This window comes from Glossina fuscipes, unplaced genomic scaffold, assembly GCF_014805625.2.
Source record: "Glossina fuscipes isolate IAEA_lab_2018 unplaced genomic scaffold, Yale_Gfus_2 147, whole genome shotgun sequence".
In the NCBI taxonomy this organism is placed as follows: Eukaryota; Metazoa; Arthropoda; class Insecta; order Diptera; family Glossinidae; genus Glossina; species Glossina fuscipes.
In genome coordinates this window covers 923,731-939,700 of record NW_023998490.1, presented here as the reverse complement: position 1 = coordinate 939,700, position 15,970 = coordinate 923,731, and the positions used below count along the sequence as shown (strand labels likewise).

General features: G+C 36.9%; 2 protein-coding genes and 1 pseudogene across 2 annotated transcripts in view; all 3 read right to left on the bottom strand.

The window, feature by feature from the left end:
- Nucleotides 1-684: 684 nt before the first annotated feature.
- LOC119641288 lies at nucleotides 685-11,180 on the bottom strand (annotated as a pseudogene).
- Nucleotides 10,948-11,678, bottom strand: LOC119641188. The gene is made up of 2 exons (XM_038039715.1): nucleotides 11,449-11,678; nucleotides 10,948-11,374 (listed from the first exon to the last, which is right to left on the bottom strand). The coding sequence occupies exons 1-2, from the start codon at nucleotides 11,503-11,505 to the stop codon at nucleotides 11,189-11,191; spliced, it is 243 nt and encodes an 80-aa protein (XP_037895643.1). The 5' UTR covers nucleotides 11,506-11,678; the 3' UTR covers nucleotides 10,948-11,188.
- A 762-nt stretch (nucleotides 11,679-12,440) lies between these two features.
- LOC119641287 (structural maintenance of chromosomes protein 2) overlaps nucleotides 12,441-15,970 on the bottom strand; it is a 6,671-nt gene continuing 3,141 nt past the window's right edge. The window contains exons 3-8 of the mRNA XM_038039882.1: nucleotides 15,890-15,964; nucleotides 15,098-15,827; nucleotides 14,605-15,032; nucleotides 14,271-14,540; nucleotides 14,010-14,203; nucleotides 12,441-13,949 (exon numbers count right to left, since the gene is read on the bottom strand). Of these exons, the coding sequence (XP_037895810.1) occupies nucleotides 12,512-13,949; nucleotides 14,010-14,203; nucleotides 14,271-14,540; nucleotides 14,605-15,032; nucleotides 15,098-15,827; nucleotides 15,890-15,964 (3,135 nt within the window). The 3' untranslated portion in view covers nucleotides 12,441-12,511. The remainder of the gene's footprint in view (nucleotides 13,950-14,009; nucleotides 14,204-14,270; nucleotides 14,541-14,604; nucleotides 15,033-15,097; nucleotides 15,828-15,889; nucleotides 15,965-15,970) is intronic.

Sequence of the window (15,970 nt, the reverse complement as noted above, 5' to 3'; positions counted from 1 at the left end):
TCCTTTTATGATATTTTGTCGGTGTTTACATATAAAATAAATGGAGAACTAAACAAGCCAGAATAAAGATGTCAATCAATCAACCAGAAGCTCCATTCCAGTCCCGTTATTGCCAATCCGTTTTGTGGTGAACTAAATGTTTCTCTGTATTTTGAAAGCAACTTCTGTTAAGCATAAGAATTTTAAAATTGCTTTAAAACATTTTCTGCCATTAAAAAAATTATGGATAAAGAAACCTTAAAATTTTACATGCTTATTCTTTAAAGGTACCATAGAATATTCTCAGATTCTCAGGCAATTTTTATTGAGAAGTGTAAATAAATGTATATGCTTATTCTCGCATGTTTGGCATTTTTACAAATTATTGAGAACATATGCGCTTATTCTCGCCTGGTTGGCATTTTTATACATATTATTGAGAATATTTACGCTTACTCCATAAAGGCACCATAGATTATACAAATAAATGCAAAGTTATTGAAAAATGTAAACATATGTGTGGACGCTTATTCATTCTCAGTTGTTTGGAATTTTTACAAATTTTATACAAATACATGCACAATTATTGAAAAATTACGTGAGAATCTGAGAATAAGCGTATTATCTATGGTGCCTTTAAAGAATAAGCATGTAAATTTTGGCGCCTTTAGAGAATAAGCGTGTATGTCGTTCTCGCGCACATCGCTAGGTATATGCTCCTTGCTTGATGTCACTGTTGAAATTAATATTATATCGCGTTCCTAAAAAAAACCAAGCGAAACCAACACTAGTGTTAATTCCAACATTAACTTGTTTCATGTATGGAGTTATGATGCCAATGGATTCAGGTTTAATGTTATTACGATACAATTTAACCGTCATCAGAAAGACCTTCAAAAATGAAATAAATGTTACGAAATACTGGATAGAAGGGATTGCGCTTTTAAACTAAAGACAACTTACGTTTTTCGCTTCGTAAGAACTATACCGCGACGGCGAGTCTTTTTCCTGCATATTTTCATTACGTAATCCGTAGAAGAATATGCCATGTGTTTTGGGTCGATTTGGTGATTGCGGCAGTAAATCGTCAAGTTGCTTCAGCATTTTAGCTTCCCTAGAATTCTCTTCTCTTGTCATTGGTACCGGTTCCGCATTGTAATACAGTTCATTATAAACATTCAATATGGACGGCAACGCCCGGTAATTGTAGAGTAATTTTGTAACCAAACGAGGATCAAAACCACATGTAAGGGGAGAACTATCAATATTTCTTAAGTATGGAGCACGCGAAAGAATTCTCTTCAAAAATGATAGCGAAAAATCGCGTTCACGAGCATATCTGTTTATAACGACTGCTTGCACTTGATGGGGATCTCCAGCAAGGATTACCTGGCCACGCTCTTCTGATACTTGCGCAACAGCAACCATAAATTCAGTTTCTATGCACTGGCCGGCGGAAAGCCCATTTGCAAAAGATTTCCTAGGGTAGTGCAAGTACCAATCGTTACTCGATGGCGCCCTAAATACTTCATTTGACATTTTAATTTGAGTCCGGAGTCAGTCACAATCATATCATCTTTACAGATATCATCTATACCAATATACACTGTTGCGGAATGCGGCATCGAATGCTCTGGTATAAGTTCCTTTTCGACTTGATTCTGGGACACTAGACGTATAAACTCACCCATTTTGAGTACATCGGATTCGATCAAACGCATCGTTATTAAATCAGCAGAACTATTGGAAGGTGTGCCTACAAGCAAACGTGCACTGTTTATCAATTTAAAAATTTGCAAAACGCTCCCCACTAGTGTCACAGTTTTTCCTGTGCCGGGGGTTCCGAAATTCACGTATGGCATGTTGGAAACTTCTCCTGATAATATATTTGCTACGGCTTCTTTCTATATAGAGTTCAGTATGGAATTGTGCCATTTACATTGGCAACTGCCTAACAAGAGGTTTTCCTCATCATTTAATTGTATATCTAATTGTGGGCATCCACGCGTCTGTGCTCGGGAGGGAAACAAGAACTGTTCGCCTTAATTTTTAACCGCTCGTGAGACGGCGTAGTGCTGTTTACGGTAGCCATAACGGGAGAAGTAAAATTCTAAACGATAATCTTCGCCGTTATATTTTTGCTGAAAGTTGGCATCGAATTTAAGCAGAATGCGGTTGAAAAGCACTTTGTGAATCACACCTTCGTAAATGCGTTTGGCATTTTCGCCGTCGGCCCAGGGGTTTTCGGCTTTAACAATGTCTCCAATTGCCAACGAAGGAAGGCATTCGGAAAGATTTTCTATGGTCAGAGCTAAATACTCTCCCTCAAGTGTGAAATGCGCTCGTTCACGGTCATACATGCGGAAATTGGCAAAACACTCAATCTCTTCTAAATATACGAGTGTTTGAAAGCGACTCACGTAGTTACTTACGTTTAATTCTGCTTTAAGACTCGGGAACATATATTCAATGTTTTCCAACATGTCCTTTTTGCAACTCGAAGTACGCCCGTTTTAGTCGTTCGGGTACATCAAAGCTTCCGATACGAGCGGCTACAAAGCGACGTTTGGGTTGCATACGCACACCTGGTATACACTTTATTTGTTTAGGCCACATTTGGGGGGGACTCACTGCTCTTTATGAATGAAAATATAAGTTATTATTCACATCTTACCTAACCATCGTAGAAACGGGATTTTTGTGACGTATTCCTATCATTATATGATATTTTGCCATTATGATCTGCTTCGCTCAAACTTTGTCTTACAGTTTCAATATGTTTCTCATTTTCGCAAATAACAATGTTAACGAAGCGTTTAACGCGGAAATTTTCAAATTTTATAACAAACTGTTCATAAAAGTCACCATACCCTTGAGGCTCAACCTCAAATCTCAGCAAACGCTTCTCGTTAGGTTCGAGGTCGAATCCATTTGCCATCAATTAAACGCAACAGACCTCTCCGCCTACGTGACATAAATTCAATAAATAGTATGCGGAAAATTCGATCATAATTGTTAGTGCAAGAAAATTCCAGTTCACGCTTTTCGAAGGTCGAACTAAAAACGCTAGTAATATCAGGACTGACATCAACAGATTTCTGATCGGGAGTCCGGTGGTAAACGTAGTTTTGACTAGCTTGCTCTAACAACGACAACTTATTTTTATTATTTTTTTTTTGTTTGTTTAGAGATGGATTGGACCAGTTAAGTTAATGTTAGATCCATAATCCAGAAACGAAGTTGAGAGCGATTGATGAAAAAATTTAAGCATAGGTAGACTGATGTGACAGAGTGTTCGCAATGAGAGGCTCTGTTCCGCTGTCAATCCATAAATCACCGTCCTTGTTACTGTACTGTCAAGATCCGGCTAATAATGCCGATAAAAGAAAAAGTGTAGGCGATTCGTGATTGTAATAGAAATACTAAATGTAAAATTAGAATGAAAACTCAGCTGATTTGATAAAGGCAGTCAGTTGCTTCAAATGCCTAAAGTTACCAGCACGAAAAATTTCATATAGATTGTTATACAGGTTAAATATACTGAAAGATTGTCTAAGGATGTCAAACCTCCTGCACTCAAAAATAAGGTGCTCGGCAGACTCAGTAATATTGCAATCCTCACAGATGTCAGAGGAGGAGACTTTGATCATTTTAAAATAGACCTTGTCGTAGGTGTGATTACTCATAAGACGGTGAAGAACTTTAAATTCCCATGTTGTGAATTTTCCTTTAGGTAGAAGCGTGGGTGTCAAAAAAGGGTAAATTTTGTAGAACAGCCGGTCACTTTTTTCTCTAGCTAAAACATGATACTCATCTTTCCATTCTTTTATGATGAGTTTTTTGACTAGCAGAAAAGCTTCGCTGGGGGGGTAGTTTATGGACAAAACTGTACCATCGAACCTAGCTTGACGAGCATGGAAGTCAGCTTTTTCATTGATACTAAAACCGCAGTGACCTGGGATCCAGATGATGTGGCATTTTTCAATACTTGTGTCTTTTAAAAGGTTGTAGATATCGAAGACATACTTATTGAATGGGTCTTTGTTCTTGATTAAAATTAGAGCAGATTTGCTGTCAGAGAAAACTACAAATTTTTTCAGCTTAATTTCAGATGCGTGGATGATTGCTTGTCTGATGGCCAGAAGTTCAATGAAAGTGGATGATAGTTCTTGTAGAACTTTAAATTTTCCTATAAGTAAGTTTGGGTATTCAATAATTGAAAAACTAGAGATGTCCGAATTGATAGATCCATCCGTTGCGTATATTTTGAAGTTATTTTCGACGAAGTGGTTAAGTTTTTGCAGACAAGCGATTCGAAGACAAGACCCTGATCGATTTTGAGGGGGACAAACCGGTACAACGTCTTAGGATTGAGTGTTGAAAGGTTTGTATTTTTTTTTTTTTAATGTATACGCAGGAGCGTTACACGATGTAGAGTAGGGATATTCAATTTTAGATCTAACAATAGATTTGTAAACGTTTAATGCTTTCCTAGGTGGGAGTCCGGTGTGAATGTTGGTCAGAAGTTTGATGACATTTGAGCCTGTGTTGCAATTTTCGAGGCTATCCTTGTAATGCTCATGCGTGGTTAAACTTGAGTTGATTATTCTGCCCAAAAATTTAAAAGAGGAAGACGGACTGATTTTTATACCATTGATTGTAATGTAAGAAATTTTTTTGGGACCCTTAGCAAAGCGAACGACTTTTGATTATTCCGGGTTGAAAGTTAGATTTAAGTCTGCACAAAGTTTGTGAAAAAGATTGGCTTTAGTGTCGAGGTTACGGACTGCTTCCATTAATGATTTTCCAGCAGAGATGATGAGGAAATCGTCAGCATATTGAAATAAATGGGTAGAATTGTCCTGTAATTGATGTAAACCGGCTGTGTATAAATTGAAGAGAACTGGGCTGAGACAGCTACCTTGAGGTAAGCCTCCACAAACTTCGACTGTATGTGAATCTAATACGAGAGTTCTCGAGGAAAGAAAGTTGAGAACCCAATGCCTATTTTGTGTCGGGATTTTAAAATCAGATAGAATTTGGTCCAGTTTCGCTAAGTTTACACAGTCGTAAGCTTTATTAATGTCTAAGCAAAGCCTACCTGGTTCCCATTTGCTTTTTCATTTGCAATTGTGAAAAGGACTTCATTAAGGCACATACCGGTGGAGATATTTTTTTGGTAAGCAAAGGATCTTGACGGGAGAAGGTGTGAGTGATTCAGGAATTTTGTTAGTCTTTCTTTAATCATTTGGTTGGTAATTTTTAGAAGAACAGGCAAGAGGGATATGGGTCTGAAGTTGGTGAATATTTCAAGATCTTTTCCGGGTTTAGGAATGGGCACTATTTTAATTGTACGCCAAACGGTGGGAAACGAGTTGGTCATCCAGCGCTCATTTATAGCAGATACCAGGGTTAGAAGGCTTGGCATGGGAAGGACCTTTATCATTTCATATTTGATTCCGTCATGGCCTGCTGCCGTGGACTTCTTTTTCGACTTAAGGACGTGCATGAGTTCATCAAGGGAGAATGGAGAGATGTTTTCCATCCGAGAGTTAAGTAAGGAGGTTTGGAGACCACATGTCGAGGGAACTTGAGCTTTCAGCCATTCAAGGTAGGATTTGTTGTTGAGATCATCCCAAATGGGGTGCTTGTATTTATTTTTTGTGGTGCGATGACCATTTAAAAATTTCCAGAATGGCTTTGTATTGCTATTTGAGCATAGTTCTTCGATAACGAGGGCTGGATGGCATCTTTTGGCTTTTCTAATCGATTTCTTCCATTCTTTTTGTGATAACTTGAAATCTTCAAAATTAGAAATATTGGGGTATTTGGAAAATTTTTGTTTAGCAGCCTGTAATCTACGGAATTGTGAAGTGAGCAGCTCGTTCCACCAAGGTTTTGGTGAGTAGGAATTCGAGATTTGGATGTCGGATTTGGCGTTAATTATTTCTTGTTGAAATGAGCACTGGATAATTCGACCTGTGGCTCAAGACATACGTGAATAAGATTATTTAGGAGTTTTTTCCTCGAGATAAAGTCATTTATCTTGTACGGGGTAATAGAGGTGGCATTAAAGAGAATAGGAAGGTGGTGGCTGTTTCCCAGGAAAATTTCTTTTTTAACCTCCCGTTTGAATGTGAGATGGGTTGCGTTAGTGAAAGTAAGATCCAACACGCTACCACAATTGTTGGTCGTAGAGTGAAAATAGGTTGGTGAATTATCATTCAGACAATAGAAGTTACTAGCTTTAATGATTTCTTGCAAGGCTTTGCCTTTATTGTTTGACACGGAGTCACCAAAGCAAGGGTGTCTTGCATTGAAATCTCCTGCAATTATGACATTGTGGAAACTATTGAGCATATCACAGAGACGATTAAAGTCATCCCGGAAAGATTGAATGGGGATGTTGGGCTTGAAATAGCAAGCAGCAATGACGATATTAGGTTTTAGACAAGAGGTTTTGATAATGACAGCAGTCGATTTAAATGGGATTTGTTTGAAGGATATGCCTTTTCTGGCAAGAATGGCAACACCTCCATAGCCGTCACTTCTACATTTATAAGCGGAGTTGTAATTTGAGATTTTGAGATCGGAAATTTTTACATCGGACAGAAAGATTTCACTCAAGATGGCGAAATCAGTACGGTTGGAATTTATGAAAAAATCAAGAGAATGGGCATTACGCCTGAAGCTTTGTATGTTATACTGTAGGAAGGACGTCATGAGAAATGTTAGAACATGATAGGGCCGACCCAGATGTACCTTGTTTTAAAAGATCAAATTTTGATTTAAGGGAACTTATTTCTGTTTGGATGGTTTTAAGCATGTCTTCTTGAGAAGAGATGGAGAGAATCCTGAAAATCTTTTCCAGAATTATCTCCATTTCAGTGGATTTATGGTTATTGATGAAAGTATGCTTTTCAGGGGGCGGGGTAGGTTTTTTTGGCTCCTGCGACTTGTTACTGTAAGTCGAGGGCGTCTTGAGAGACATTCTGTGCAAGGACTTGGGAATACTTGTTTTATTTTTTAAAACTGCATTGAAGTTTTTGTTAATTAAAATATTATTTGTATCAATAGTAGGGTCTCTAATATTGTTAGGAGCATTGCTGTCCTTCATTGCTGGGAAGTTTACGTCATAGTTTTCAAGTAAATTGTATGGGTTGTTAGAGAATTTCTCTTTGTATTCTCTAAAAGATAAATTCTGGATGGTTAAAATTTTTTTTAAATTTTCCTCTTTCTTTCTTTTTGGACACTCTCGAAATGTTACGTTGTGGTCCAGCGACCCGCAACCTAGACATTTGCTTGAGAGGCATGAGTCCGTAGGACAGGCCGGTGACTTGCCACAGTTCAGGCATCTGCTTTCCTTACTTTTGCAGAATTTGGCGATGTGACCAAATCGGCCGCAATTACAACAGAGCCTGACGGAAGGAATGAAGTAGTCAACTGGAATATTGCAATAGTTGAATTTTATACTCTTGGGAATTAGTTTACCCTTGAAACCAATTTTTAGGCTGTTTGTTGGGATGAACATTTCTCTGTCTGGAGGGTCTCTTCTGAGGATTCTTGTAACAGAAATGATTTCAATATCAGAGGTAGCTGAGTTGAGAAAGTCCTCTTCCTTAATTGAAGGTGGAATGTTTTTTACGATCCCAAATTTTTCTGTGAAAATTCTAGGGATGTAGGCCTTGCAAGACTTTGGACCAAAATCATTGTTTATTATAAAGTTGTTGGCATCAACCGCAGTGGCAAAACCAAGTTTGGCTTTGCCATTGCTGATGGTTTTGATATTAATCAAACCATCCAATTTGAGATCTTTGATGTGTTCGAAAAAAAATAAATCTGAGTTAAGGCGAAAAGGTTTCTCTAGGTTATTGTTACATACTTCAATGAATACGTAGCACTCACCGGTCGTGTCGTCACTATAACGATTTGGACTAGTTGGGTCAGATCTCTTTCCTTTTATGGGACTACTATTATTGTTACTGTTCACAGAGCTGTCTTTATTGGGAGGCTTATTCCTAGAGGGAGCGATCGGGGACTTTAAGGAGGTGATATTGACATCCTCAGTCAAGTCTTTTACAGATGAATTGTTCTTATCAGAGATGATCTTTTTGAGACCTTCGTTCTGGGCTGTGATTCTTCTTTTAAGTGAACCCTTGCTATGCGTGATTCGAACAAAATTTTCGAAATCATCATCGTTTGATAACATGTTTGAGAGCCTCACCCCCTTGAGGGGCGGGCGACTTTTAGGTTTCGTGCTAGATTAAAGGCAAGAGAAAAGGATCAACTGACTTACCGAGAAAAGAAGGGATATGGAAATCAGCCGTTTTTGGTGGAACCGACAGAGACAAAGAAGAACAAAGCCTTGTAAGTTAAAGCAGTTTTAAGAATTTGACAGGAATCGCCGCTACTTGATGTCCAATGTACAGGTGAGTTGACGAAGTGAGTCTTGTCAGGATGAGGTTGAAGACAGCAGGTGGTGCTGCGCAATTTGCGTGGAAGCACAAGGACGTCGAAGCCTTTGTTGATTTTGTTTAAATGCCGCAACTTCACTATATATATTTTCACTACTTCAAGAGTTTTCAGAAACAAAAAAAAAAGGAGAATTTTTTTCTTTTTTTTTGTTGAAAAAAAAAATTTATTTTTCAAGAATTTTCTGCAAGAAAGCGTCTTATTTCATGCAGAGCTGCCGAGCGAATGGAGCATGACAACACAACGACAACTTAATGCAAAGCCATTCGTTTCAATTTGTGCGAAAAAGACCGACATACTAACATAAAACTCGTCTGCCTAAAAGTAAACCCTATTGTCAGTTTTGCGTTATTTTTGTTAAGGATTTTAGGAAATTAAAATTTTGGGATTTTGGGAATCGGACGCAACTCACGGATTTGCACGCTCCCCCAAATTAAAGCCCACTAACATTTCAATTTATAAATCAATAAATATTATATATTTGATTACATTTTTTAGTACAATATTTACAAAAATATATTTTTGTAAACAAAGGTTTTTAAAATAGAATTTTGCACATAAAATGCTTATCAACGGCGTGCCACTTGCAATCGCGAATTAACCTTACGCGTTACCCCAGAAACGCCTTCTTCAAATTTAGTACTAAACAATACATTGGCATTATTAAACATACCATCCTTTAATGAAACGATAATGAATTGGGATGAAGTGAAGTGAGTCTTAAGCAAGTTACCAATATTTTCTGTGTGTGACATGTCTAAGGCAGCATAGCCGCCCGCCAACTCACCAATCGATTCCTTCCATATGCCATTGAAGCCAACTTTAATCTCTAGGCTCACTAATTGATTATTCTCCTTGATCGGAATTAGATAAGCTTGAGCTCCTTGTAGCAAAGTGCTAAAAATGCTGCTAAAATTTTCGTCTACAATCATCCAAGCTTTTTCAACTTTCTCCCCCTTTTTTATACCCATTTTACATATAACGTTTTTAATTTTCTCCTTGTCTTTTTCAACAATCTTCTTACGTCTTATGGTTTTTTGATAATTTTCCTCTTTTCGCTCCAATAACATCATAGCTCTTAGATTAGTATTACGTTCCACTTTCTCTTTTGGCTCGTCCAATGAATTTAATTTCTGACCGGTTTCTGTAGAATTCTCTTTCGATTAATCATATCGAGTATTTTTCATGCCAAAAAATTAATTTTATCCTTTTGTTGCTTGATTTACATCACATTATCCCGCAGCCGTGTGCACATTTTAGCTGAGAAATCACACAGTTTTTCGGTGCAAAAACTTTTGCATCCTATAAAAAAACAAGAGGACTTTGAAGCCGCTTTTCAGGAATCGAAAGAAAATATAGAAAGCTTATTAAAAATTGGACATAGTGGCGTCGTAAAAGCCATAATTGCGGCTTGCTTGCCGATGTGTTTCTTAATTACTTCCATTATCGAAAAACTCTACTTTGAGAAAATGTCTTTGTAAATTATTATTATTACATTAAGCGTTAATTTTATTCTAAACATATGTATATTTAGTGAAAAAATATAAGAGTTTTGATTCATTATTGTGCATGTGAAATATTGTACTTTAATAATATGGTTTTTTGTTTGGGATCTTTAGGCGAGCTGAGACATACAATGTCACCGCGTTTTATATTCCTTCTCCTCAAATCCCATTTTGACAAGAATTCATAGTCTGTATCTGAATTTGATCAACAGCACGGTTTCTGATCGGGAGTCCGGTGGCGAACATGGTTTTAGGACGCTTGACTAGCTTGCTCTAACAACGACAACTTAATGCAACGCCATTCGTATTGACCATACAAAGCAATTAAATTCAAAAATTAAAATAAACAAATTGCAATGATTATGGTTTGCAAAGCAGACCCAGTCGCATTCTATTAAATCGGCTTTCACCACGTCACCCTTATTTAATTTAGAGCCCCTTGTGAGTATGTCGAATGTGAAATACGCATTTTTGTTGAGAACGCCCAAATCCGAGAAGATCCGATCAACAGTACACCTTTGCTGAGTTAAAATTAGGGCTGGGTCCACACTGATTTGGTGTAAAATTTCGCCTTGTTTATCGACGAAACCGTCATCACTTTGGACATTACAACAAATACTAACTCTATCGCCTTCCTTGGGAACAAAGTGAATCTCTACGGAATCGAAACGAACATTCAATGTCTTGTAGTCGGGATCAATGAGAATCGAATCAGGCTTGCATTCAGTTATTAAGCCCAAAATATTACGCTGGTGTATGTTAAAATAAGTAGTTTTTTCATTTTTCAGGCCGTTTATCTCTTCTTGAATCTGGTAAAATTGGTAAAATTACATTTCACTCCAACACTTCTGATTCAAAAATTCAAACCGACTTTCTCCTCACTGAGCGGCCCTTCATCCCAGGAACCTTTAACGATGCGATCAATTTTAACAATGTTAATGTTCTCGGTAGCTTCATCCTTATAACCTAAATATTCGACGCGAGAGCCTATTCTCATTTCGCTAGGAATGGACAAAGTATTTATTTCAAAGGGTATACTCTTATTTATGGTTGCATGATTGCTGTTCAGGCTGGTGATGATACCTAGATTGCAAAGAGAGGAGCTTTATAAAACTAATTCTCTATTGTATCTATATAACATATATTTTACCGGTGCATTTAAAACAATAGTTTTTTTTTTGCGCATCACTATCATTGGAATGAAGTGATACTGACGGCATGATGAAGCAATGTTAATGACTCTTCCTGTCTATCGATTCGTACATCCAGTCAGTTTCGTTAATGTAATTAAGTTCCTTCCGTAGGTTTTGTAAACGCTTCAAATAATTTTCCGTGGTTGTGATTTTTAATCCACACTCGGTGATTATCAATGAACGCAAACGCGAAGCTTTGTCAGATTTTGTCTCCAATTTTTTATGCTAATTCGAGCGGAATAGTAGAAGAAAAATTAAAAAAAATTAATTGTCTTACTTTAAAAATACCTATGTCGTACTTCATTGGCGTTAGATGTGCAGGCCTCGTCAGTTATGCTAGACAATTCGCCAGACATGATCAATATAACTTGCAATGAAAACGATTGTAAATAAATTTCTTTCACTTTTTCCCAATATCAACACGAATAAGAAGTGCGCTCACTACAAATTATTGCAAAAGGAAAACTAAAAACACAGCTTTCAATTTTTGCAAAATGAAAATGTTTCGTTTTCTTTGCTTTGAAAAATTGCGGCTTTAAAAGCGCCTAGATTATAAAAAAACAAAAATCGAACGACAAATAAAAACACTTGAAGACAAATGAGCACACCGCGCTTTACACAATAATCAAAATTCATCAACAAGCGTTACTTTCGCAAAAAAAAGTGACCGAATAATGACTTGTTAAATGGCACTTCTATAAAACATAACCACCTTTTACGAAAGAGACCAACATAACAGAAAACAGAAAGAGACAAAAATAACATACTAATATAAAATTCGTCTGTCTAAAAACAAACCCTATTGTCAGTTTTGCGTTGCTTTTGTTTAGGATTTTAGGAAATTAAAATTTTGGGATTTTGACACATGGGTTGAAATTCTGACAGTTAAGATGATATCTTCCTTCCGAGATAAGGCGACGCTTTATGATGGGTGTAGCTGAAAGAGAGTAATGCCATGAGTCCCTTGAACGCGGCAAAATGTGCGAAACACTTCCTTTCATTAACGGTTAATGCGATGCGTCTTTAATCATAATAATGCCAAACCATATGCATCTTTAATGATTCAATAACAATGGAGTGAATTTGTCCAAGAATTCTTGATTCAGAACAAGCATCGATCCCAAATACCGCTAAGTGTATAAATGAATTGAATGAAATGAGTATATGAATGTAGACATTTTGTATCGAACATGCATACATCGAACACAACTCGTGGATTTTTACGTTCCACAAAGTAAAAGCCCACCAACATATAAATTAGTAAATATTATATATTTGATTACATCTTTTAGTACAATATTTTCAAAGTATATTTTTGTAATCAATGGTTTTTAAAATAGAATTTTGAACATAAAATGCTTCTCAACGGCGTGCCACTTGCAATCGCGAATTAACCTTACGCGTTACCGCAGAAACGCCTTCTTCAAATTTAGTACTAAATAATACATTGGCATTATTAAACATACCATCCTTTAATGAAACGATAATGAATTGGGATGAAGTGAAGTGAGTCTTAAGCATGTTTCCAATATTTTGTGTGTGTGACATGTCTAAGGCAGCATCAACTTCGTCCAGAATGTACAAGGGAGCAGGAGAAAACTTCAACATTGCTAATACTAACGAAAGAGCCACTAAAGAACGTTGACCGCCCGACAACTCACCAAGCGATTCCTTCCATATGCCATTGAAGCCAACTTTAATCTCTAGGCCCACTAATTGATTATTCTCCTTGATCGGATTTAGACGAGCTTGAGCTCCTTGTAGCAAAGTGCTAAAAATGCTGCTAAAATTTTCGTCTACAATCATCCAAGCTTTTTCAACTTTCTCTCTCTTTTTTATATCCATTTTACATATAATGTTTTTAATTTTCTCCTTGTCTTGTTCAACAATCTTCTTACGTCTTATGGTCTCTTGATAATTTTCCTCTTCGCGCTCCAATAACACCATAGCTCTAAGATTAATATTACGTTCCATTTTCTCTTTTTGCTCGCCCATTGAACTCAATTTCTGACCGGCTTCTACGGGATTCTCCTTCGAATAATCATATCGAGTATTTTTCATACCAAAAAATTCTTTATCTTCATTAATCCAGGGATATTTGGATTCAAGATTTTCTATTTTTTTAAATGAATCTTTGCTTTCCGTGCGCACTTTATTGACCTCGTTTTCTTTTTTCTTAATTTCTAAATTAAATTCCTCATTATGCTTTTCCAATTTTTCAAGTTTGCTGAATAATGCCTTCAGTTCCTTATTTTGCGAATTAATTTTATCCTTTTGTTGTTTGATTTTCTGACGCAACTCTGCTACTACTTCTCTAACAGTAGCGTTCTTATTGCGCATTTCTTCTTGTTCTGTTTTAAGTTTTTCGATTTTATTCTCCAAATTGATTCGTTGCTCCTTCGCTTGAGTAATGTCTTTCTGTAATGAGTCAATTTCAATGCATAAGGTATCGTGGTCCTGTTCATGCTTCTTCCAATTGTTGCGAGATTTTTCGGCTTTCTGTTTGGCTGCTTTCATAGCTTCAGCAGCTTTTTTTAATTCACGTTCGCGATATCCTTTAGCGTCGGCCAGTTTGCTTTCAATATCTTTGATTTTAGTTTGAGATAACTTTTGAATATTCTGAGCTTTAAGCAAGTCGTCCTCAAGGCTTTTAATATGTTCCTTAAGGGAGAGGATTTCTGTTTGATGCTGTTGGAATGTTGTTTGGGCCAAACGTTGTTTGCAAGCATCCAATTCGTGCTGTCGCAATTCTATAGTCTCTTTGAGTTTCTGGTACGAACGAGCTTTATTCTCCAATGAGCTAAAGTATTGAACAAATCCAAAGATATGAAATGCAAACGAATATAAACATATTACTTACCTTAACTGTTGATCGATTTTTTGTATTTCCCGTTTACGTTCTTTGATATCATTTTCCAGGCGTTTAATATCACCCAACTCTTGCAATATATTACTACCTTTAGGTTTCGAACCGCCTGATAAAGTTCCTTCAGGATCAACTACATCGCCATCTAAAGTTACAGAGCGGCAGTGAATATTAGGATGATAGGTCACCTGAAATGATCGCAAATTAATTTCAAAATGTAAGCAGAGATATCGGTTACGACATTCTCCACTCAACCTGTTTAGCCACGTTAAGATCCCGACAGATTAGCGTATGTCCAAAAACAAATTTCATTACAGGTTCGTAATAGGGATCGTAATTAATCAGAGATAAAGCTGATTGGCAATTTTGACTTCCTACTAAGTTTTGAGCAAAAGTAACGACTTCCTCTTGAATGGCGTAGGAGGTTATTTTGTTAATGGGTATGATGGTAACACGCTGTTGCAATTGGCCTTTTTGTAAAATTTTCTTACTTGTTACATCATCATCTGTAACATAACTGTAAAGCTAAGTAAGAAAAGAAGAAACAACGGTTTGGAAGTTAGTTTTGCGCAACTTCAAACTAACTTACGCTACCCCCGGCTGTCATCATTAAAGCCAAGCAGTACTCTTCATTAAATACATCGAATAATTTGCCAACCATACCACGAACTTTGGAGCGATCGAAACCTGGCTCTGGATCGCGATACTGCAGTTCATAACGATAAGCATTACGACGATCTAATTGTTGTTGCAATTGCCGCACTTCGTGCTGTAGGACGTTTTTACGTTCCTGCAACTGTTCAAATGAGCCATCTTGATATTCTATACTTGTTAGTTTCTGTGAAATGTTCTGTATTTCTGACTGTAATTTGTCATGTAAATTTTTGTCTTTCGTATACGCCGCATCATTAGTTTGCGTTTCGCTTTCCTTCTGACGCAACAACTGACGACTGTGTTTTAATTCCATATCCGAAGTTTTAATAAGGGTCTGAGCCTCACTCAAACTTTGTTTGGCGTCTGAATGATACGGAAATGATATTCGACTTTAAAAGCTATTGAGAATTTTTTCATTTTATATTTACTGATTAATTGATCCTGCAGCGATGAAGCTTGACCATCCTCATTAGTTGATAAACCTTGGCTAACGGCTTCATACTTTTTCTGCGCCTCTTCGTATGCTAAAGAATCTGCAGAGTCGGCCTCTTTTAAATTTTGGAATAAGTTTTTCGCTTTATCCATTTCCTTTTGTTTCAGCTGCAAAGATTTTTCATCATCTTCCATACTTTTCACTATGCTTTTCAACCTCTTCTCTTCCTGGTCGATAGTACTTTGACTGGCCTTCAAGTTGCCTGCTGCTTTTCCTTCATTCATTAACTCCCGTTCCAATTCAGTTTCCACTTCTCTTAAGGCTCCACCACTAGTTTCATCAATATGACATTGCAACTCTTTAGTCTTTTCCTTAATTCTCTCACGTTCTTCATTATTGTTTATTATATTTTGTTTAGCTGTCTCAATGCGACCTGTTAATGTCTCTATATTGGCCTCTATTGATTTTAAACTGTCTTTATATTTTAGATAAAGATATGATATGTGAATTCTTGTCAGATATTCAATGTCTCGGCAAATTTTCTGATATTCCATATATGCCGATTTCTCACGTCTTAATTTTTCTAGTTTCGGTTCAACCTCTTCATGCAACAAAGTATTAGTCTCACGGACTTTGGCATCCTTCTTTTCAATCAGTTTGGTTGTGGCCTCCCGTTTAGTTTCATATAAGCTGGTACCTGCAGCTTCTTCAATCATTGAAAGAATCTTTAAATGAAAATGAAATTCATAAGGTTAATAAATGGCGAAGCATTAACCCTACCACATACCTCTTGTGGTTTCATGTTCAACACTTTAGTTATGCGTCCTTGCATTATCAAAAAATTCGGATTATTTACATTCAACTGTAC